This window comes from Elgaria multicarinata, chromosome 2, assembly GCF_023053635.1.
Source record: "Elgaria multicarinata webbii isolate HBS135686 ecotype San Diego chromosome 2, rElgMul1.1.pri, whole genome shotgun sequence".
In the NCBI taxonomy this organism is placed as follows: Eukaryota; Metazoa; Chordata; class Lepidosauria; order Squamata; family Anguidae; genus Elgaria; species Elgaria multicarinata.
In genome coordinates this window covers 174,927,092-174,951,027 of record NC_086172.1, presented here as the reverse complement: position 1 = coordinate 174,951,027, position 23,936 = coordinate 174,927,092, and the positions used below count along the sequence as shown (strand labels likewise).

The following is a 23,936-nucleotide window of genomic DNA, read 5'->3' as shown; positions in this document are numbered from 1 at the left end:
GAGAACTTACTTTTAAAAAATATATGCTGCATAAGCGGTTTCTCCCCTCCACACACAAGCGAAAACAGGCAGAACTGACATTCTGGGAACCTTGGAGCAGCTGTAAACCATCACGGCCACACTCAAAAGCGCAAGGAAAGGAAGGTTAGAGCAATGTATCACGTTGTCCACAACATTGGTGCTGCTGTTTCCTCCATGGCAACAAGAAAGCAATGCTTCCAAAGGAAGTCTTACTAAGAGCATACACCAGCTCCTGAAGAACCCTCATTACCATGGTGAAGCGAAGTAAACAGCTAAGCATGTGAAGACCACAACAGGGAGAAGAACGAACTCAGCATGTCACTGGCTCTCAAACTGGCCGCAACTTGACTGAGCCAATAGGAAAAATGAAGGTAGCCATGTTAGCCATAAAGGGGAGTGGATCCAAAATTCATATTAAGCCAACACACACACATATACCTGCAATTTGATTAGCCTATGCCCCCACCCCAATCTCCCCTGCCTCGCTTTTTGCAACCTCTTGCCTGATGAAGAGATCTGGAGATATTTATATGTGTTGATATTGTACTGTGCTTTCATTTTCTCTTCTGCTTAGTGAGTTTATTTGTACTGTTTTATTATAGATGTATTTCTTTTTCTACTATGTATTTATCTGCCAACGCTATGGTTATTGTAGTTTTTGAATATTGTTGTATTTATTGCTGTTTGATACCTTGTAAATTTTATTGTTGTTCATTTGTTATGTTGTGAGCCGCTGTGGTCACAATTTTGTGGAAAGAGGCATACAAATAAAAAGATAGATAGATAGAGCTTCGGCTACGGGTCGGTATATAAACGTAATAAATAAATAAAATAAATAAATAGATGTAAAGCTTGCTCATCGTTTAGTGATCTAATAAAGGTATTACATCATGTGGGGCGAGAAGGTAAATCTCCAGGTTTTTTGGTCCTGCCAGCATGGCCAATGGTCAGAAATGCTAGGGGTTGAAGTCCAAAACACCCAGGGATCTATTTTCTGTCCACTTCTGCATTGCAGTACATGAATTTTAGAACAGTTTTTTTTAGTGTGTTGGACTAGGACAGAGGAGACTGGTTTTCCAGTCATTGAAAGTATTGACCGGTCTACACGCCTGCGGTCTCGGGCTGAGCCCGAGACCGTGGGAAATACCAGGCCACAAGCGGTGCCGGTTAGCCCGGGGCCAGGGAGGTTTGACCCCTGCCTGAGCCCTGGATCCCCTGTGCATCATCTGGACGCACAGGGACGAGCCTGGACCTCACACCGGGCTAACCCCTCGTCTAGCAAAGGCCCCAATATCAGACAAACACATCAGGTGATAGCAGAAGACCAATCCCATGTCGCCCTCTGCTATAAAGCCTCTAGATCTGCTAGAGACACTGCATGTTTCTCGCACTCACTGTATTTGCCTTTCCTTGGCAGGGTTGTCTAACAGGATTCTCCACGCTTGATAACGTGGTAACCATATGCAAATGGCCCTTCATTAGGAGCAGAAGGTGTAAGGTCCAGCTCTGTTTTTGAAGCCTCCAACACCTTTTCCTAGGACCTCCCCCTATCCTTCTGCTCAAAATTGCAGACTTTTCTGGTGCCATTTTCAGCTGCGGGCTGTCAAACTCAACTCAAGATGATTAAAAAATGCCCTTGGAAGTTAGCACCTACGAAACGTATATTCCATCAAATATCTTTCGGGCAATAGCACATGAAAAGGATAAACGGTTTTTTAATTTAATGATTGGTTGCGTGTGTTTGCCTAGGAAAGCCAATCCATTACAGGAGAGCTTATGTCAGAGGACACATCTGTAGGTTACCTCTGCTAAATGCTGCTGTCACCTTTAATGATCAGATGTCAAATGCAATGTGCCAGAAAATAGCCTGTCTACGAATCTTATTTTATTATATTTAGAGGAGACTTTTTAAAAAACATACAAATGGATTTTCCAGGGCGGAAAGGTGTATTTTATAGGGCTGTGCTCCGCTCCGATTCAGATTGCGAATCCGGAGCGGAGCGACCCGATCCACCTCCACCAAAGGCGGATCCGAATCGGGTTGGGGGAGCTGCGGATCGAGGCGAAGCGGTTCGCCTTTATCCGGAGCTCCGAACACAGGTAAGTGGGGGTGAGGGGGGCTCACCTGGTGTCGGCGCCGCAGTCCATGCAACGACGGCAGCAGAGCCAGGTAAGGGGGCAGGGGGGAGGGGGGCTTAACTGAGGCCCAACTGAGGCTCAAAGCGGAAGCAGGCAGGTAGGAGGAGGGGAGAGGGCTTACCATCTGCAACCTGCTCTTCCGGTTTGAGGCCTGGCCCTCAGTTGAAGCCTGTTCCGGACTGCAACAGAGGCAGGTAAGTGGGGGGGAGGGGGGTCTTACCTGGCTCCACTGCTGCCACAGTCTGTGTGGCGACAGCGGCAGATCCAGGTAATGGGGCAGGGGGAGGGGGGTTTATTCGGTCCCCATTTAGCCCCCCTTCCCCACTTACCTGCCTCTGCCATCCACTGCGGAGGCAAGTAAGTAGGGAAGGGGGGCAAAATCTCAATCCGCCCCTCCGGATCTCGCTCCGCAGAACGGAGCAGGGGAGGGTCGGATCGACCCGCCCCGAAAGTTGCGGATCAGGCCACAAAGCGATTCGGGGGCTCCGTGCACAGCCCTAGTATTTTAGCAGTGTGTCCGTTACTTCAGTCGGTTTCTTTCTTTCTGTCGCCCCTCGCGTGCTTTTGGGTGGCTTCTTTCTTCTCTTTTCCTTTGCTAGCCACCTGTGTGTACAGGCCCAAAGGTTTAGTCAAAAATGTAGATCTACTTTCCGTTGAGTCTTGAGCACGTTAAGGAAGGCCTCGCCTCAGTCGGGATTCAATACAGCTTTTGTTCACACAGGAGCATTAAGTATACAAAGCACATTTGTGACGGCTGCATGTTTTGAAAAAAACCCGGAGCGTTTCCAAGCTTCCGCCTTGAGGCCACGTTATATTTCACGTGAGATCCCAGGCACCGTGAAAGGGTCTTGGCTGGCTCGCTGTGAATGCAGCTTCTTTCTGAGGAACCGTTTAGCTACAAGCAGGAATTCACAGCCAGCCCGACATCTTAGGACCGGACCAATAAAACTGGGAATTCCTAGGGCGGTTGCAAACAAGGGCTTCATTTTAATGCAACTGTGGTTGAGGTGAGGGTTGGGGCAGATACAGAGTGACTGTAAATGGAGAAAGCAGCCCAGACATAAGTGTAGCAGTCAGAGTAAGCTGAATCCCACCCCCTCCTAGTTCGGGAAAGTTGAACGAACTTGCATTATTATGTTCAAATGCTTGTAAGTTCACTCCAGATCCTCCTTTAGGGCACCATCTATGTGGGTCATCTTTAACAGGTCAAAAATAGCATGTTGGTCCAATTATAACACATAATTGTGGTGATGATTACTAGGTTTGTTATGAACGAGGGACAAATAACTTTTCATACAGATTCCGGAGGGTTAGTCTGTTGCAACGAAAGCTATGGGAAGAATCCTATATCACCCTAAAGACTACTAATGGTAATGGGGTATAAGCGTTTGCGGAGTAGAGGTCACTTCTTCAGATGCATGAACTGCTATCCTCAGAGGGTACAGTGATTCTTCTTGGATTTCAAGATCTGTTAAACCCACTGTTTACAAACTTCCTTTTACTTTTAAGTAATCTATCTGCAAACTCAGGCCTTAGCTAGACCTACCTTTTCGCTCAAAACAGAGGAGGGAAGATCCAGAGATGCGTTTATCGCGAGATCCCTCCTCTGTCTACATGTGACATGCGACGACCTCAGCAGGAGAGGTGTCGTGTCCGCCATTTTTTTATTTTTTAAAGGGGAAGGAGCGCACGAACGCTCATGCACTAAAGGTAAGCGGCGTTTTTTTTTTAATAAATTAAATTCCCGCTTCCCCCATCCTACCCCCGAGGAATCACATGGAGCTGGTTCAAACTGCGGCAACGGGCCACACGTTCTGCGGTCTCGGGCCCAAGACCGCGGAAAGACCGGAGCCAAAGTGGAGGGCGAGATCCCGGGAGGGATGATCCCTCCCTGATCCTGGGATCCCCTGTGCATCACCCCACATACCTGCTTCCCTCAGATTATCCCCGCAGCACTAAACTTTCACGGTTGTGGTTGTTGTTGCTACTGGGCGACAGCAATTCTTTGCATACCAGGAAGTGAGTTTAAGGAGGGAAATGTAAAAAATCATAAAAAATCAACAGATGACCCAATTCAATTCAAATTTGGTATGCTTAAAGCTCTCCCTAATATCTATCACTGTGCCAATTTTGGTGTCTTTATCTTTAAAGCTTACGCAGATGTAAGCATTTCTTTAAAATCCTGCTTCTGCACCCCAGGGGCAGCTGGGAAGATACGCTCAACAAGTAGGGGCTAAATACGGCGAATCTTTTGGCTTTATAGTACAATGAAGGCAGGATGCGTGGGAGTACTTCACAATGAAAGCAGATTATAAGGTGGAAAACCTCTGAGTCCTTTGTATGTAATTCGCAGTGATTGCATAGTATAACGCTGGTGTGATAAAGCTCTCGGTCTCCACACCACAGAAGGGCTCATGAATAAAGCAAATGTGGCTCATGCATAGTGAATCCCACCTCCAAATTTGCCCCTCCCCCTCCCTGACATGCCCTGATCAGCCACTTCCATCCCGTTTCACCTTCCCGCTGGTGGCAAGAGCCTAACCGTATGACTGCTCCCGGCTTTGCACCACACTGATTGGCCAAGAAGGACTGTCCATCATGCCGCTGGTGGAGGGGCTGCCCTGCTTGTTTGGCACGGAGGAAATTAATTGCTTTTAAAGCTCGAGCTTTGAACTTCAAGCTTCAGTTTAAAACAAAAATGAGCAAAATCATTCTAGTAGCTCTCGAATAATAAGCCTTGCACTACCGTATTCTTATATAGATAAACAGTAGGGTTGTTCTCTTGCTGGGATGTGAAATGACAGAGTTCTCTGGAGGCAAATGGTGCAATATGAATGAAATGGGGGGGGGGGTAGCCTACTAGAAAGGTTGCAAACACTCGGGAATTCCTTGTGTGAGTAGATAACGGGTGATTGTCTCAGGATGCCAGTGCCGTGATAACCTCTGACACTATCTCAGATACAAGGAGTAAATAAGTTCTGTTAGACAGGCAGTAGATTGTGCAAAACAACAATTGAGCCTCAGTGGAGTGAGGTTATAGTACATTCCACCATCCTAGGATTTTGCCCCGACTTTTGGGAGGGGCGGGGGAGAGGCAGCTCCATTTCCGATTCCAGTTGTTTCCAGATTTTGGCAGCAACTGTAAAAAAACAAACAAACCTGGGAGAATCCAGAGCTCCTCTGACCAGGGCTGGCCCTAGGATGAATAGTGCCCTGAGCAAGGTGAACCTCTGGTGCCCACCCCCAGTGATCAGTTTTACAGGGCCACCTAGGCCATAGCTAGACCTAAGGTTTATCCCTGGATCGTCCAGGGGTCAAACCTGTTCATCTAGGTGACACACAGGGGATCCAGTGCTCAGGCAGGGGTGAACCCTGGATGATCCCAGGATAAACCTTAGGTCTAGCTGTGGCCTCAGAGGGTATATGGGGCCTGGTACAGGTATGATGTCCACTGAGAACAACATTGCTCAAAACCTTGATCATAATAATAATAAACATGGTAGCTTAGCGTGTTCGTGTAAACCATGACTTAATGTGTCGTGTGAACCATTCCTAACCATGGTGGCTACATAACCATGGTTTAAACTCGCTCACTAACCACTTGCTGCAAAAGGGTTAGTGGCCTAACCATGGTTTAGCGTGTTGTCTGAACAGGCCCATTGTCTAATGCAGGAATGTAGTTCCTTCTGGGGAACCCAGCAGGCATTCCCCAGAAGGCCACACCTCTTCCCATGGCCACTGTGACGTGATGCCCACCTGTATTGTCTTGGCGTCACCTGAGATACCCACAAGCTACCTGACAGGACTATCCACGCCACTAGCACTCAGGAGCACTTCAATCCTCCTTGTGCTGATGATGTGTGTGAGGGTTTTGGCCTACTGCTACTGTTCCTGTCTCGCCTTTATTCTTTAGGCCCCACAGCTCCACAATCCAACAACCTGTCTATACACTCAACTATCTTTAGCCGTAGCTAGACCTAAGATTTATCCCAGGATTGTCCTGGGGTCAAACCTGTTCATCTAAGTGCCACACAGGGCATCCAGCGCTCAGGCAGGGGCGAACCCTGGATGATCCCAGGATAAACCTTAGCTGTGGCCTCATAAAATCATCTACTTCTCTCATAAATCACTGTTCTCCTCACAGAATCATATACACATTCCTTAATCACTTCTTCACTCTCTCTACCCTTCACTTCACAGAATCCTAACCCACATACACACATCGTCATCCTGTCCGCCCAGACTATATATAGCTACATTCCTCCAGCTCCTCCCACTCTCACACAGCCAATCCAAGCACTCCCCCTCCACCATCCAATCAGCACTCAGGCATTCAAACCCCGCCCCCCTTATGAACCCAACCTGTGACTACAAATTGTAAGTACATTGAGTTACTTGCTGGAACTGTATGCCTAATATAACCAATAACTTGACAAATATTCACATTTAATACATAATAGGCAGCTGAACATCACAGCCCCCCCTTTTTCCCAACCACCAATCATTTGGTAGTTTTCAGGCTAATTATTATTATTATTATTATTATTATTATTATTATTATTAACTCTACAGTTACCTTCAATAAATTGATTGCTGATTGGTCACATTTCTCTCCGTGGTGGCTTTTTTGCAAAACCTCTAGATGCAAAATAACCTGATGCTATGAGTAATGATGAGAAAAACATGTGTGATCCACCCCAAAGTTACTGTAAAGAAACAGTGGATCAAAAAACGCTCACATTCCAAACCAATTTTCCAAGCAGATGGGATCCCTTTTATGTAAGTTAGGATTTAAACATAATTTTAGGGCAGAGTTTAAAAAAATCCTTAATAATGCTTACAACATCCACCATGACTCATTGTCTTTTTTCCAAAACAGTTGAAAGAAAGCTCCTCTCCATCTGGATCCAGAAAGGTTTGGCTTAAAAATAATAATAATCCCAGCACGCACGCACATTAACTCATATTGTTAAACAGGAATTCTTTTACAATAAGAGATCAATGAAATTAAAGACCACTCGCGTTAAATTACTTCCATCCATTATCCATGACACATTACGTCTTCTTGTACTTTTGCCGATGGAATATTACTTTCGCTATTATAAGGGCAAAGAATAAAGGTTCCAATAAAAGAACACACACATCAAACATTGGTTCCTTGTGGCATTCCTCTTTGAAGTCCCACTGGCTTGTTTCCAGGATCCAGTCACAAATTGATTTACAATTTTCATATATATCCCAGTCCCCCATTCTAAACAGTGCTCTGGGACTGTTAAACAAAATGGAAATTCCAGGCTCTGATTGAATCTCCAGCCATGTTGCATTAGTAAAGGTACTGTATTTCAAACGGAATTTTTCAGCCAAATCTGTTTCTTCTGGCTATGTATGAAATGCAAAGCATTGCCTTAAACTCAGCCTTGTATCATTATCAGGCATGGAAGAATTTAGGCTTAACTGGGCTTGCTTAATTGAACTGGATAATGTGTTTCCATTGGCAAACATTCCAGTACAGCCAACAACTTGAGAATATTTGTGTGAATTTAGACCGTGTCTGCTCTGTTGTTTTTCCACAGGTTGCTGAGCACTGCTCTTTGCACGACCGGAAGGCTGATGTTTTGAGCCTATAAGTAGAAATAGGGTGACCCTATGAAAAGGAGGACAGGGCTCCTGTATCTTTAACAGTTGTATTGAAAAGGGAATTTCAGCAGGTGCCATTTGTATATATGGAGAACCTGGTGAAATTCCCTCTTCATCACTACAATTAAAGGTGGCGGAACTATACTAGAGTGACTAGATTTAAAAGAGGGCAGGGCTCCTGCAGCTTTAACTGTTGTGATGAAGAGGAAATTTCACCAGGTTCCCCATGGTGAACAAATGACACTTGCTGAAATTTCCTTTTCAATACAACTGTTAAAGTTACAGGAGCCCTGTCCTCCTTTTCATAGGGTCACCCTAGTAGAAATCAATGAGAAATTTGTACGTTTCAAATTTTAACGCTACCTTTTCACACCTCCCAAACATATATGCAAACAGGAACACACTAGCACACTTGAAACCTGCACTTTTCTATACTTTGTGATGTACTTAACTAAAAAAAGATGTCCACAAAAGTGTGCATTAGGGAAAAGTACATACACAAATACTTATACTAGGGGAAAATATACAGACAAAAATGGATTATATTAGGGAAAGATTGCTCATGGAGAGTGTGCACACCAGGAAAAACGGGTACAAAATGTGGATATTAGATGAAATGTGCACAAATTTGCATATCAATTTTTCTGCAGACTTTTTTGGGCCAAATTCCCAAACAGATGCAAAAATGGGTAAAAAATGAGCTTACAGTTTGAAAATGAGAAACTGGCTAGATCTACACCATGCAGGATATGACACTTTGAAAATTGTTGGAAAACTGTATATGGAGTGTGTCCTGGGCCCCAACAGTGGTCACTACTGTTATAAACCATTTTAAAGCAGTAGTGTAGATCCTGCCAGTAAGAAATACCAACATTTACAGATTTGCTAAGGTTTACGTTAGGGAGTTCATATAAAAAGGAGGACAGGACTTCTGTATCTTTAATAGTTGTATAGAAAAGGGATTTTCAACAGGTGTCATTTGTATGCATGCAGCCCCTGATGAAATTTCCTCTTCATCACAGCAGTTAAAGCTGCAGGTGCCCTGCCCTCTTTTAAATCTGGTCACTCTAGTATAGCTCCTGCAACTTTAACTGTTGTGATGAAGAGGGAATTTCACCAGGTGCTGCATGCCTACAAATGACACCTGCTGAAATTTCCTTTTCTATACAACTATTAAAGATACAGGAGCCCTGTCCTCTTTTCCATATGGTCACCCTAGATTACTTTCCACATGTTTTCTTCACACGTTACCTGTGCAGTAATGCCATCTTTGACATCCTGTCATGGCTGGGAAAACACCCGGATGGGCCTCTTTGGACCAGGAAAATGTCTCACACGGTTCTGCACCCTCTCCCCCTGTTCTCATCAGATTTGTAGCCTCTCTGAACAAAGGAGGATATCTCTATAAGTGCCCCCTCTCAGCAACTGAGGGACTCTGAGCCAAATTTGTCATCCCCCCCACTCCATTTTGTAACAAAGGCACAAAGTAAGTGTGAAGAAAATGTTTTCTTTGGGAACGGAACTTGTTGACAGGCCGTTGTGGGCAAAGGGGGTGGCCCTATGACCTCCGATTACCGCAAGGACTGAAAGGTGGCCTAGAAATATCGTTAAATAAATAATACGGCTGCCAGTTCTTATGGGCTGATCCAAAGTCTCAGGGTTTGGGTTTCTTTCTGAGGTCTTCAGGTGAAGGAGTTAAGTCTCAGAAGAAGGAGGTAGAAGCAAGAGGGCAAGCTATTTTCCGTGAGGCCCATTCGCAGTCTTCGCTCATTCTTCTAAAGTTTCATTCACCCTCTTTTCTCCCCAGCATGCTCTTCCAATCTTAGTGCCTTTTTCTCTAGAGGGAAGTGACTGAGAGATAAAAAAAATTATGCAGGGCATAATAAAGCTATTTTGAAAGCATGAGGGGAAGGAGGGTGGGTATTCTGGGCTGGAGATCAGAGCTTCAACAAGTTTAAGGCCCAGTGCTCCGTCCCTGAATTTCAGCCTCCGAACCTCAGGAGACTTGGCAGTCTTAATTCTTCCCCTGTATGTGCTAGCGTCTCTGCAAACACCGACATCCGTATTCTCCCTTTCTTTATTATATCCTGATAACTGATGCTTTTCAGCCCAAAAGCAGATTTACATGCGCTCTTCAGGACTCCAGTTCACTGTGTGATTCTCTTAATATAATAATTAATATGTATGAGCCGACACAATAGGCTAACAGCTGTAAAGAACTTGATGCATTCCCATTATGTATGACTTGTCGAAGGGCAAATACAATTATTATCCTGAGTTATAATAATTATGCAATATTTCCTTGATGGAAGCAATTGAAATCTATTGTGCTGGGAGGTAATTACAGCTTTCGGGGAATGTTGATGGTCTTCGGTGTTCCTGAACAGGCAGCAGAAATTACAAGCATGTAAAATAAAAATAAAAATTCTACCAGACTTGGGGTGATTTCTCTACAATGTTTGGGTGTGCCCAGAAGACTGGCCTAATGCTAAATGGATAATAGTTTTAATTAGGGTGTCCATGTGAAAAGGAGGACAGGACTCCTTTATCTTTAACAGTTGCATAGAAAGGGGAATTTCAGCAGGTGTCATTGGTATGCCTGCAGCACCTGGTGAAATTCCCACTTCATCACAACAGTTAAAGATGTGGGAGCCCTGCCCTCTTAACCATATACAAAAGATGGCAGGGCTCCTGCATCTTTGTTGTGTTGAAGAAAGAATTTCACCAGGTATGCAGAATACAAATGACACCTGCTGAAATTCCCTTTTCTACACAACTGTTAAAGATACAGGAGCACTGCCCTCCTTTTCATATGGTCACCCTATTTTTGCAGCCCCTGGTGAAATTCCCTCTTCATCACAGCTGTTTAAAGCTGCAGGAGCCCTGCCCTCTTGACCAGATACAAAAGAGGGCAGGGCTCCTGCAACTTTAACTGCTGCGATGAACAGGGAATTTCACCTGGGGCTGCATGGCTACAAATGACACCTGCTGAAATTCCCTTTTCTACGCAACTGGTAAAGATACAGGAGCCTTGTCCTCTTTTCCAGATGGTCACCCTATATAATACAGTGTGTTTTATTCTTATCAGTTGGCACTATAAAATCTTTTTCGGAGAAGAGAATCAAGACAACAATAACCATGCTCCACAGTGTTATTTTACAGCAGGGGTGTTGAACTGCTTTCAGCCCGAAGACGGAATTCCATTTCGGGGAAACTGTCAAGGGCAGCATCCTGGTGATGGGCTGGAGCTGGAGGCAAAAGTGGCGGGGCCAAAATACCAGCACATTTTAGTTTAAAGCTCTGACTGCCAGCATCTGAGCCTTAGGAGAAGCATTTCAACCGTTTAGGATGTGGGAAAACTCCACAAAGCCAGAAATGACCTGCTCTCCCTTCAGATAATTCTTTGTCTTTAAATTGGACATCTCTTCAAACAGAGGACGCTTTCGCAATAGAGGACAGCCCTCTGCCAGCCCTTCAAAAAGAGGACATTTGGCAGCCCTAGAAGCAGCGCTGTGTGTTGCTATTCCTTTAACTGTCAGAAGTGCTGAAACAACCTCCCAAGATCCCAGTAGCATAATAATTGATTTAAAAGAAGATTAACAGCGATTGCAGAGGGGCGGGGGGGAATAGATGAGGATGGGAATTCAAAACATACTATTGAAGTATTATCTATTTCAATTGTTTTTATGTTGTTCTGCTGCTGGTGTAAGAATATTTGGAGTTGACAAGGTTACAATACAATACACAAAAAAGGCCTCTTTTTCCTCAGCTATACATAAAAATAAAATAATAAAAAAACCCACTACTCCACAAACCTCACAGAAACTCAAGAGGAAGATGTGTGTTGGTTTGACCATTATATTCTCAACTGGACAGTGTTTTGAGAAGGATTTCCTGAAGAGGAATAAGAGATGCTTGGGGAATAAAATGAAACTTGAAGACCAAAATGTAAAGGTTTCAGATCCTGCCAGGTTGTCTTTCATCATGCGAACTTGAGATTAGGAAAGGGTCAAAGAAGAGGAGTTAAAAGGCACGGGAAAGTGAAAGCTTGCTTGCTTGTTTTTCCTCCTAAACCTTTTCCTCATCTCTCATTCTCTCTTACTGTCAATGATGTTACGCTTACTCCGGTCAAGGAAGCTCGTAGTCTTGGCTTTATATTTGATTCCTCGCTCTCCTTTATTCCTCATATTGAGGCAGTAGCTAAATCCTGTCGTTTTTTCCTGTATATATTGCCAGGATTCAATCATTTTTGTCTGTCTCTTCTGCCAAGACTCTTGTTCATGCATTGGTTATTTCTCGGTTGGACTACTGCAACCTTCTTCTCACTGGCCTTCCTTCTTCTCACATCAGTCTGTTGGTTTCTGTTCACCACTCTGCTGCTAAGATCATCTTCTTGGCTCGCCGCTCTGACCATGTTACTCCGCTTCTGAAATCTCTTCATTGGCTTCCAATTCACTCCGGAATCCAATATAAACTTCTGTTGACCTACAAAGCTTTTCACTGTCTAGCTCCTTCCTATCTCTCCTCTCTCATCTCACACTATTGCCCCGCTCGTGCTCTTCGCTCCTCTGATGCCATGTTTCTCACCTGCCCAAGGGTCTCTACTTCCCTTGCTCGGCTACATCCATTTTCTTCTGCTGCCCCTTATGCCTGGAACGCTCTTCCAGAACATTTGAGAACTACAAGTTCAATCGCAGGTTTTAAAGCTCAGCTAAAAACTTTTCTTTTTCCTAAAGCTTTTAAAACTTGATTTTGTTCTGACTTTTATACTGCCTGTTTGGTGCATTCTCTTCCCCTCCTTATTGTTTTATTATGATTTTATTAGAATGTAAGCCTATGCGGCAGGGTCTTGCTATTTATTGTTTTACTCTGTACAGCACCATGTACATTGATGGTGCTATATAAATAAATAAATAAATAAATAATAATAATAATAATAATAATAATAATAAGGCATGAACGGGTGAGGGGGCTCACAAAACTAGTGGTGGGTGAACAGCCCCCTCCCCAGTCCATTTCGGAATGCACCTGATTAAAAGAAATTGTTTTAAGAATCATTTTTAATTTACCCCAATTCCACAGAGAAGAAAGAGGAAGTAAACAACGACCTTGTGGCCCCGGGAGTTTTTATTACGCTGCTTTTCCTGCGCGCAGCGGGAGATTGCAGCGAGTTTCTCTTCTAAAAAATAAACCAGACTTTCCGGGGTCTTATTTTGTGACGGAAAGAAGGCCAGAAGGAGCGGGAAACGCATGGGAGGTGGATGGCGGTGTCAAAACGACCCACGAAAAACTGAGTGGACAGTAAAGCGTGTGCAATATAACACTCGTCTGATGACGCTCCAAACGTACTTCTCCATTTCCAGTGATACGTTTTGAGGGGGGAAACGGGGGTTCACACATTTGCAGCGGGTGCCAGCTGTGGATGGAGGGCTGGGGTATTTGCAGTGGGGTACTCGCTTTCACTCAAGGCTTCATCCCACGTACCAGTTTCTCTCGAATTATCCCCTACAGCATAAAGCTGTTGTTGTTGCTAGCTAAATCACACCCCGGGCCACAGAGCTCATAAGATCCTTTGCATACCAGGAAAAGGGTTGGGGGGGGATGTAAAAATCATAAAAAATCAATGGATGACCCAATCTGATTCAAATTTGGTACGCTTAAAGCTCTCCTTAATATCTATTACTGTGCCAATTTTGATGTCTTTATCTTTAAAACTTATGCAGATGTTAGCATTTGTTTAATTTTTCTTTAAACATATCAAATCCTGCTCCTGCGCCCCCAGTGGTCGCTCGGAGAACAACAAATGATTCGGTCCTAAAGAGGTAGCAAAAGAGGTCGGGTCTTTTGGCTAAGAAGCACAATTAAAGCAGGCTGCATGGGAGTACTTCATAGTCAAAGCAGATTATAAACTGGAAAACTTCGGAGTCCTATGCACGCAGTTCGCAGTGATTGCACAGTATAACGCTGGTGTGATGAAGTTATAAGAGGAGCGTGGCAGCTGGTGGCAATTAAAAACAAAAGAAAAATCAAAAGAAGGGGGAACTGTTGCTACTCCACCTCTCAGACCCCCACACTGATTTTCACCCCCCCCCCAATCACTGACAGTTCAGTGTTGGCATCTTTAGGTATGACCCTCGTTCTAACTCATTTCTCTTCTTCTACCCCTCCCTCAAGTTAGCCTTTCTTTGCTTTTTAAGTGTTTGTTTGGGGGGGGGGGACAGGATTTGTTCTCAATCCTTCCCCCTTCAAATTGCTGAGCTGCATAATCTCCTATAATTCAAAGAGAACAAGATTAGACTATATTCCTTAAGTCTCCTAATGAGATGAGGAATTCAAATTTTTAAAAGTGAGGAAATCCTGGCTTAATACACTTCTTGGAGAATGTGCTGCAGACAGCCACTTGCCCAGGCTAAATCCTAACTGTGTGTGTTTGCACATTTGTGTGATAATGTATCCCTTTAAAAAGTGATTCAGCTGAAATTCGGTATGCGCTATGAGCCAGGGCAGTACTGAACAAGGGGCTCATAAACCTAGGCCATAGCTAGACCAAAGGTTTATCCCTGGATCATCCAGGGGTCAAACCGGTTCATCTAGGTGACACACAGGGGATCCAGTGCTCAGGCAGGGGCGAACCCTGGATGATCCCAGGATAAACCTTAGGTTTAGCTGTGGCCCCAGAGAGATAGGCCCAGTTTTGCATCTAAGGCACCCCGGTCATGTGCTGGGGGTGTAGCATAATTATCCCCTGGCAGTGAGGTTTGTTGTGTTGTATGAACCTGGCCAGGTTGGCTTGTTATGAGTAACAAGCCACCCAGAACCTTAAAACAGCCCATGGGTTCTGGGTGGCTTGTCACAGGGTGACCATATGAAAAGGAGAACTGGGCTCCTGTATCTTTAACAGTTGCATAGAAAAGGGGATTTCAACAGGTGTCATTTGTATATATGGGGAACCTGGTGAAATTCCCTCTTCATCACAACAGTTAAAGCTGCAGGAGCTATACTAGAGTGACCAGATTTAAAAGAGGACAGGGCAGGGCACCTGCAGCTTTAACTGTTGTGATGAAGAGGAAATTTCACCAGGTTCTCCATATATACAAATGACACCTGCTGAATTCCCCCTTTCTATGCAACTGTTAAAGATACAGGAGACCAGTCTTCCTTTTCATATGGTCACCCTACTTGTCAACCACCTCAACAACCCACCCTTGCCCGGTTCGCTCATAACAAGCTACACCATACCGCCACCATGGTTCAATTATTCAAAATGGCAGCCGCTGCTGCAACAAAAAGACCTGTAAGGAAATCCACCAACAGTGGACTTCTCATTAGGTGTGAACCAGGTCATATTTTCTCTCCCGTATTCTCTAAAGCATGAAGAGCAGCTAGTGATGCTTCTCAACATATATACCTCCCATATGTACCTGCCCCCTGCCAAAGGAAGTGAGGCAGGTGGCTACTAGAAGGAGGGCTTTCTCCACTGTGGCACCCCAGCTGTGGAATGAGCTCCCCAGAGAGGTCTGCCTGGCGCCTACACTGTACTCCTTTCGTCGCCAGCTGAAGACCTTTTTATTCTCTCAGTGTTTTAACACTTAATTTTAACTTAAATTTAAATTTTACTGTTCTAACTCTGTATTTTAATCTTATATCAATTTTGCTGTGTGGTTTTATCCTGGTTGTGCTTTTTATACTGCATTTTGTATTTGTGCTTTTAACCTGTTGGTTGTCTTATTATGGTTTTAATTTTTGTGAACGGTTTTGTGAACCGTCTTCATCACAACAGTTAAAGCTGCAGGAGCCAGGACTCCTGCAGCTTTAACTGTTGTGATGAAGTGGGGATTTCACCAGGTACTGCATGCAAATGACACCCGCTGAAATTCCATTTTCTACGCAACTGTTAAAGATACAGGAGCCCTGTCCTCCTTTCCATATGGCCACCCTACTCCCTAGAGGCCTGGTATCTTATTCCATTGTAATGTTGGCCCTAGGCAAAGACTTTTTCATTTTCCCATACTCTTTCTCAACGGGCTATCTGGATTTCATTAGGGAGAAGGCATTACAAAACATAAGGTGTTGGAAACCCTCAAAACTTAGGCAGGATCTACACTACTGCTTTAAAACAGTTTATAACAGTTTTGACAACTGTTTGGGCCCATGACACACTCCATATACAGTTTCCAAAACGTTTTCAAAGTGTTTGATCCTGCTTGGTGTAGAGGAAAGGAAGCGGATTCTTTCATTGGAATCAATCTGATAGCAAACCGTCAGGGGGAGAGGTGGTCTCACCACCTCGTTCCTTTTTATTTCAATAACTTATAAAACGATACTTCAGATGTTGACGCTGAGCTCTTTTCTTGATACCCACAAACTGATTTTAAGATCTCTGCTTAACTTCTTTTGTTTTGTTTTTTAAAGAGGAAACGGCTGTTCCGGTTACTGATGGACCTTGGGGATATCTTGATAGGTCACTGGTCATAGCCTGGGTTCTTGTGCATTAAAATGAGGAAGGAAGCTTAACTTTTTTTAATGCCACAAGGGGATACAATCCTTCCTCTAACACAAGGTTAGGAAAATACAGTGGCCTGGTCATTTTTGGAGTGACCTGGGAAAGAAACCTGTGATGCCCCCTCCTCACTGGGAGCATTGCAAAAGTTTCTTTCCAGTGGAGGCTGGTGGCTCTATGTCAGTGGGGCAGTGAATCTTATCCTGGGACGATCCCAGACCTAAGGTTTATCCTGGGATCATCCAGGGTTCGTCCCTGCCTGAGCACTGGAACCCCTGTGTGTCACCTAGATGAACAGGTTTGACCCCTGGACGATCCAGGGATAAACCTTAGGTCTAGCTATGGCCCAAGACATCCAGAAGGCACCAGGGGGGATCTACACTACTGCTTTTAAAGTGCTTTAAAGTGCTTTGAAAATGCAGTGTGTCCTGGGCCCCAACAGTTGTCAGAACTGTTATAAAGCACTTTAAAGCAGTAGTGTAGATTCCTCCCTAGTTGGGGAAAGTTGGCGTATATTATTGTTGTAATTGTAGCATTATTGTAGGGTGCTTTTTTAAGCACCTTTCCTGTATTTGGTGCTTTTCAGAAAATGAGAGGACAGGTTTCTGCCCCAAGGCGATAACAATCTAGAAAACACATTTTGGACTTCAGAACATTTGAGAGAGTTTCAAACCACCTTCGTTAGGAACATTTCCAAGACAACCGGCTTCACTTTCAACTCTTCAGCTTTCTGTGTACAACACTGTGTAAACTTTGGAAAGAATCTTGATTACAAAACCTAACTTTGCACCCAAAAGAGTGTATGTTGTGGTTTGAGAAGACCACAGAGTAGAAATAAGAACAGAGCACAGGAGAAGGAAAAGGTCACCAGCAACCAGGGTGGCTTTAGCTGTGGGAACTGTGTACAGCCAGTTTGATTGGTATATATTTAGAATCAAATTCCTTCTTGAAAGCTATAATTAAAAATCTTCTATTTATCTATTTTGGGGACTTGCGTGGCCACGGGGACTGGGCGATTGCTCCAGAGTGAAGCTGCTTTAATTATAGCTTTCAAAGTGGAATTTGACTGTAGATGGATAGCTATCAATAAGCAAGGAGTAATGCGGTGTCTATGCAACATGCAACAATGGATTTTATCTGCTTTGGGCACTCCTACTAGAACACCTTAAGCAGGGAGGAATGTGCTTCTTTCAAAAGAAAGCCGGGGAGATGAGAAAGCCAGCCAGACATCCGACTCTGATGTAAATCCTCTACACTAAAATTGCATTGTAAACCCACCCTTCCTCTAAGAGCCTCAAGGTGGCATACATGGTTCTTCTCAGCTCCCTTCTCTTTCTCCTCTTTCACAACAACCCTGTGAGGTGGGCTAGGCTAAGAGGAGACAACTGGTTTGAAATCGGTTCTTGTGTGACACTCCGGGCCTTGCTAGACCTACCGCCGAATCCAGCGGTGAGGAGGGGCCAGGCTGCGCTAGAAGTAGCGCGGCCTGTCGGCCCCGTCTACACCTGAGGCGTGACGGGGCCAAGGGAAGCCCCGTTGCATCCTCCATTTCCCCCCCGCCTTAAAGCGGTCATGTGCGCAGGAGCGCACCAACGGCCAGGTAAGTATATATTTTTTCAAAAAACAAAAAAACCCACCTCCCCTGGCCTTCGATCCCCCCCTCCCCCCCATGTTCCCACCTGCTATTTGCCGCCGATGTCCCCAGCTGCTGTGTGCTGCCGCCGCCGCTGCTGAGGACGATGTCCCCAGCCGGTGTTTCCTGCTGTCTGTCCCCCCGGCCTGTGATGCCTGCAGGCCGGGGGACATGATCGAAGGCCAGGGGAGGTGGGGGGAATCAGGGAACGGGGGGGGCAGGAGCGCTGTGGCCCATCCACCGCTCTTCCCGGCTACTCGCACGTAAGTGCGGTAGCCAGGAAAACCGGCGGAACGGTCCACACGCCCACGGTTCCGGCCTCAGCCCGACCTAAGGCCGGACCGCGGGGAAAACCGGCCCAAAAGTGGATCCAGTTATCCCGGGTCAAGGGAGGGTTTAGCCCAGCCTGACCCCGGGATCCCCTGTGCGTCATCTGCACGCACAGCAGGGAGCCCGGGCCTCGCACCAGGCTAAACCCTCGTCTAGCAACGGCCTCCCTAAGTGCTTGGAAATTCTTCCTGTTCACACATGCCACAAAATTGCCTGTTAGTTAACTTTGGGCTTCTTTACATTAAAGGGAAATCACGTTTGTTTACCGGCGCTTTGCTTTCTGCTTCTCTTGCATGATTGTAATGAGCTTAATTACATGGGAAGAGAGGGGCGACTACGTGGTCTGTAATTGAAAACTCCCCCCCCCTCTCAGTGCTCATAGTATTGAATGAAACAGCACTCTCTAGTGGAGAGTGCTGTTTCACTTTGGCTGCACATGGTAGGAAATCGGGATATCCAAGAATTGGGATATGCAAGGTTGTTGTTTTTTAAACGTAATAAGTGTAATAAGGGCTAGGAGACGTGCAGGAGGTTCACAATGTCATTAAAATGACCCACAAACTTCTGTAAGTGGCCAATCATGAGCATGCTGTAAATTGGTCATTTAGAGAAGCCTTAAGTGTCAGTGTGAGCATTGGAAACACCAGGGTTGGTACAGAGGTTGCTAACTCTGGCCTTAGCTAGACCTAAGGATTATCCCAGGCAAATGGAGGGGTTGTCCCTGCCTGCTCCCGGGATCCCCTGTGTGTCATTTGGATGCACAGGGATGATCCCGGGACGATCCTGGCATATAGGCCTGGTCTAGCCATGGCCATCGTTGTGCCTTCACCACTCACCTCCAATAGTAAATACCCTATGGCCGTTTACACCAGCCCAAAAATATGGGCTGGTCACAGCCAAGTCCCTGTACGTCCAAATGACCCACAGGGACTCCCAGGGGCAGGGGGCACAAGCACGGGTTTTCCCAGGGATAAATAATCCCTGGGAAAACCCGAGTCCTCCCAAGGTCTCAGGATCATCCCGAGACCGTGGGAGATGTGGCCACCCATCCCGGCTTCTGCCCTCCTCCCCACAAGTAGCAAGGAGCAGTAGAGGGAAGGAGCCAGGCCAGGAGGAATTGGGGTGGGGGGAGCGGGAGTGAGTTTTTATTGTTTTCATTTACCTTTCGCTGCAGTGTGAGTGCACTCCAGCTCCTGTACCTTTTTTAAAAATGGCCGCCTCCACTCACGCGACATCCCTCCTCCCATTCCGAATGTCACACTGGCCATGTGGGTACAGGAGATTATCCCGGCAGGAGGTAAGTCCGGGATCATCCCCCCCTCCCTCGACACCTGTATGGTGTAGAAAAAGCCTATGTCCCCTTTATCGCAGGGGTGAGCAGAAAGGAAATCTCCAGGCATTTTGGGTTTCAATTTCCAGCATTCCTGACCATTGGCCATGCTGGCAGAGGTTTCTGGGAGTTGAAGTCCAGAATATCTGGAGATCTAACCTTCTGCACACCTCTGCATTAGAGTATTTCAAAGGTAATAGAATTACATAGAGACTGTGGGAAACTAGGGGGAAATTTTACTATGAAGTATATGGTGTATTTATTTATTTATTATTTAAATATCTCTTGGTTACTTTGCAGAGCAGGAACCTTCCCAAGGTGAAGTACAAGAACAAAAAATTCACATAATATAAACAGTAAAAACGGCAACAACAGCAAACATTCTAAAAAGCAACAAAAAACAGTGTTGGAGTGGGGGAATTGTAAACAATGATGTCAGAGGGGATTGAAATGCAGGAAGTACAGACAGTGATAATTACATTAAGAACATCAGAAGTGCCCTGCTGGATCAGACCAAGGGTCCATCGAGTCCAGCACTCCGTTCACACAGAGGCCAACCAGCCATCGGCCAGGGATGAACAAGCAGGACATGGTGCAACAGCACCCTCCCACCCATGTTCCCCAGCAACTGGTGCACGTAGGCTTACTGCCTCAGATACTGGACGTAGCACATAGCCATCAGGGCTAGTAGCCATGGATAGCCTTCTCCTCCAGGAATTTATCTAACACACACCCCCGCCTTTAAAGCCTTAACAGTTGTCATTCACAAAACATTATTGGGTGATAACGCATTTAAAACTGCATTAGTGAGCAGATTAACACATGTAGTGTGATTATAAAAATGCTCAAACCACAGGAAATAGAGTTAAATCTCTTGATTAATTGTACTTCAGCAATTTCACATTGAAATTTTTCTTTGATATTCCTTTGTTAAAGAATGGCCACTTTAAAGTCAGTGACCGGGTGTCCTGGGAAGCTTCAGTGTTTCCCTACTGATGTTTCTTCAGAGGCATTACTAGGCCTGGGCCCATGGGGGCCTGACCCATGAGACCCTGACTCCTGCAGTGTTTTGAAGTAAGCAAAGCTGGGCCTAATCTACACCAAGCATAGGCTGCCCAGACCCTCCAGAAAATTCCGGAAACCTCCGGGGAGATCTGGGGGTCCGGAGGAACCGGAGTTAGGTCCCAAAATACCGGAGTTATGGTTACTGGGCCCACAGCAACCCCAACTTACCAGGCCTAAGTTTCCCTGGCGAGTGGCAGCGGCCAACTTGAATCTCACCCGAACTCACGCGAGATCTCGGCAGCTGGCTGGGAACTCTCACGAGCGGTGGGCGGCGAGAGCGAGGTCAGTGGTTGGGGGCTGTGTGCAGGAACTTCCAGGAATGCAGCCTCCAGCACCCCACCCACCAGCGCTGAAGAAGAAGAAGAAGGAAGAAGCAGCAACAAGAAGCAACAGCAAGAAGCAAAAAGAAGCAAGCAGCAGGAGGAGAAGAAGAAAGAGAAGAAGCGAGTAGGAGGTAAGACTGAGGTTTGTGTGTTTGTGTGAGAAAGAGAGAGAGAGAGGGAGAATGTCTGGGTGAAGGGGTGCATGGGGTCTTTGAGTGAATGCACGTCTGCATGCATGTGTGCATGCGTGTTTTTGGAGTGAGTGAAGCTGAGTGTGTGTGTGTGTGCGCACGCACATGTGTTCTGGCAGTGTGAGTGTATTGATGTCTGAATGGGATGCCTGGTTGTTTGACTGAATGAATGCATGTGCATGTTTGTAGTGCGGGTGGCTGTAGTTTTCTCTGAGTTGGGGGGATGATGTGGAGGTGATATTCCTATTAAATAATGCATTTTAGACTCATAGACCTTCCTTTCCAATTTGTTTGTTATAATTGGCTTGATGTATATTTTGTAACAGTGGCTGACAATTGTTCATCCTTCTTAAAGAAACTTTAAAAAAAATAACAGGATTGCTATCATCATCATCATCATCATCATCATCATCATCATCTATCTCTCTTTTCTTGCTTGTGGTGGTTTTTCTAAATGAACATGATGGGCTTTGCCAAGTCATTCTGTCTTTTACTGATTCAGAAATGTCCTGACTATTGAACACGTTTTAAGTATGACTGCTTTCTGGATGTTGGCGTGCATGTATTTTGGTAGGCCTAGTTTCTGAAGGTTTTCTGTAAAAACAACAACAATGTCATGCTGGTGACTGATGTGACTAACAAATAATTGTAAGTTTTTCCTGTTGCCATAGTTCTTTAACTTCCATAGCCAGCGGTGTATATTTTTCTCTCTTTTCCTCTTCCTTTTCTGCAACATTTTTGTCATTAGGTATTGCAATTTCAATGTGGGTGTGTTGTTCTCGGTTGTTTTTGACTGTTATGTCTAGTTGAAGTTGAAACAAGCTAAGAGGTGGTAGCCTTTAGTCCATTTTGTTCCATGGCTAACGTTTGCAGGCTAATAGTAGTTTAAACTCTTTCTGAATGCTTGGTTGTTTGGTTGTTGTATACTTGTCAACTGCTTCATTTGTTCAGTGGTAGCAGTATGAAGTAAAGTGATGGGGAAACAGTGTTAAATGTTAGGAAACATTAGACTATGGTCATCCAGTGAAGGATTTGCAGTCAGAAAAGATATTTGAGGGAAGGGAAGACTGTATCACACACAGGGCTCATCTACACCAAGCAGGATATTCCACTTTGAAAGCGGTATAGAAAAGCCGGGAGCCACACGACTGCTTTATAGCAGTATTGAAGTGTACTGACAACTGTTGGGGCCCATTGACACATACCATATACCACTTTCATACCACTTCCATAGTGTTATATCCTGCTTGTTGTAGATGTATCATGGGCCCCAACAGTTGTCAGTGCACTTCAGTACCACTATAAAGCAGTAGTGTAGCTCATGCAGTGCAGTTCAATACCTCTATGAAGTAATAGTGTGGCTCCTTCCTTTTATATACCGCTTTCATAGTGGAATACCCTGCTTGGTGTAGCTGAGCACACAGTATAGCAAAAGCTTCAACGTACAGCAAAAGCTACAGAAGTAGGAATGAGTGAAGTTAATTTCAGATACATTGAATGTCTCACTTATGCTTTATTCCAGTGATTTTAACATTAAGATGTTATGTAGAACAGGTTTGTCTTAATTGTGTGCTGTGAAATCAGACCTGTGACCAAGGCCATGTTTGGGTGAGCACGCCCCCTTGGGGGCTGGACATGTTGGTGGGCACACCCCCATGGGGCGGCCATGTTGTGCTCCTTTTTGGTTTCCAAAATATGGTCACTCCAACAAGCAGTATATTGCACTATGAAAGTGGTATGAAAGCGGTATATAAAAGCTTTGGGGGTCTCACTTTGCAGTCTTATATATAATCCCTAATTCGTATGCAGCCCTCTCAGTTCTTTGTTCTCCTTCACCAGCCAGCTGTCAAGAAACTGCTGGACTGGAAGCAAGGCGGTGAAGAGAGGATTATGTCCTTAAGCATGTCACTGACACAGCTTGGACGAGCAACAGTGCAGTGCAGTGGACAGGCTATTGAACTTTGGGGAGAACCAGGTTCAAATCGCTGCTCGGCAATTGTGAAGTTCACTGAGCAACCTTGAGTCAATCTCCTGTCCCTCAGTCTGACTGATTTCACTGGCTTGTTGAGAGAGGAACTGGGAGAAAAAGAGGGAGAGGAAGAGAGGAGGTGGAAAGAGAAAGGAATAAAAATGAAATAAACATATACGTCACCCTTTATCCTGAACTGCATCGAAGCTTCTGCACCTATTAGTTGCATTGCTGTTAATCACGTTATTAAAAGAAATAGGTCAGTAAGGACTATCATACCAGATAAGATGGAAGATCATAGAATTATAGAATAGTAGAGCTGGAAGGGGCCTATAAAGCCACTGAGTCCAACCCCCTGCTCAATGCAGGAATCCACCCTAAAGCATCCTTGACAGATGGTTGTCCAGTTGCCTTTTGAAGGCCTCTAGTGTGGGAGAGCCCACAACCTCCCTAGGTAACTGGCTCTATTGTCGTACTGCTCTGACAGTCAGGAAGTTTTTCCTGATGTCCAGCCGAAATCTGGCTTCCTGTAACTTGAGCCCATTATTCCGTGTCCTGCACTCTGGGAGGATCGAGAAGAGATCCTGGCCCTCCTCTGTGTGACAACCTTTCAAGTATTTGAAGAGTGCTATCAGGTCTCCCCTCAGCCTTCTCTTCTCCACAAAGATCTGCTAACATTCTTGCTAGGAGGTTTGAACACCTCAGTGGCTGAGGAAGATCTACAATGGGTAATACGAGCCTTAATACTGACAAAAATAGCATTTCCAGCAAGATGGGAACTGCCAGATGTCTCGTGAC

General features: G+C 45.2%; 1 protein-coding gene across 1 annotated transcript in view; it reads left to right on the top strand.

Annotated features, from left to right (window-relative positions):
• The first annotated feature begins 11,633 nt into the window (after window positions 1-11,633).
• JKAMP (JNK1/MAPK8 associated membrane protein) overlaps window positions 11,634-23,936 on the top strand; it is a 405,493-nt gene continuing 393,190 nt past the window's right edge. The window contains exon 1 of the mRNA XM_063118220.1: window positions 11,634-11,638. Within this exon, the coding sequence (XP_062974290.1) occupies window positions 11,635-11,638 (4 nt within the window). The 5' untranslated portion in view covers window position 11,634. The remainder of the gene's footprint in view (window positions 11,639-23,936) is intronic.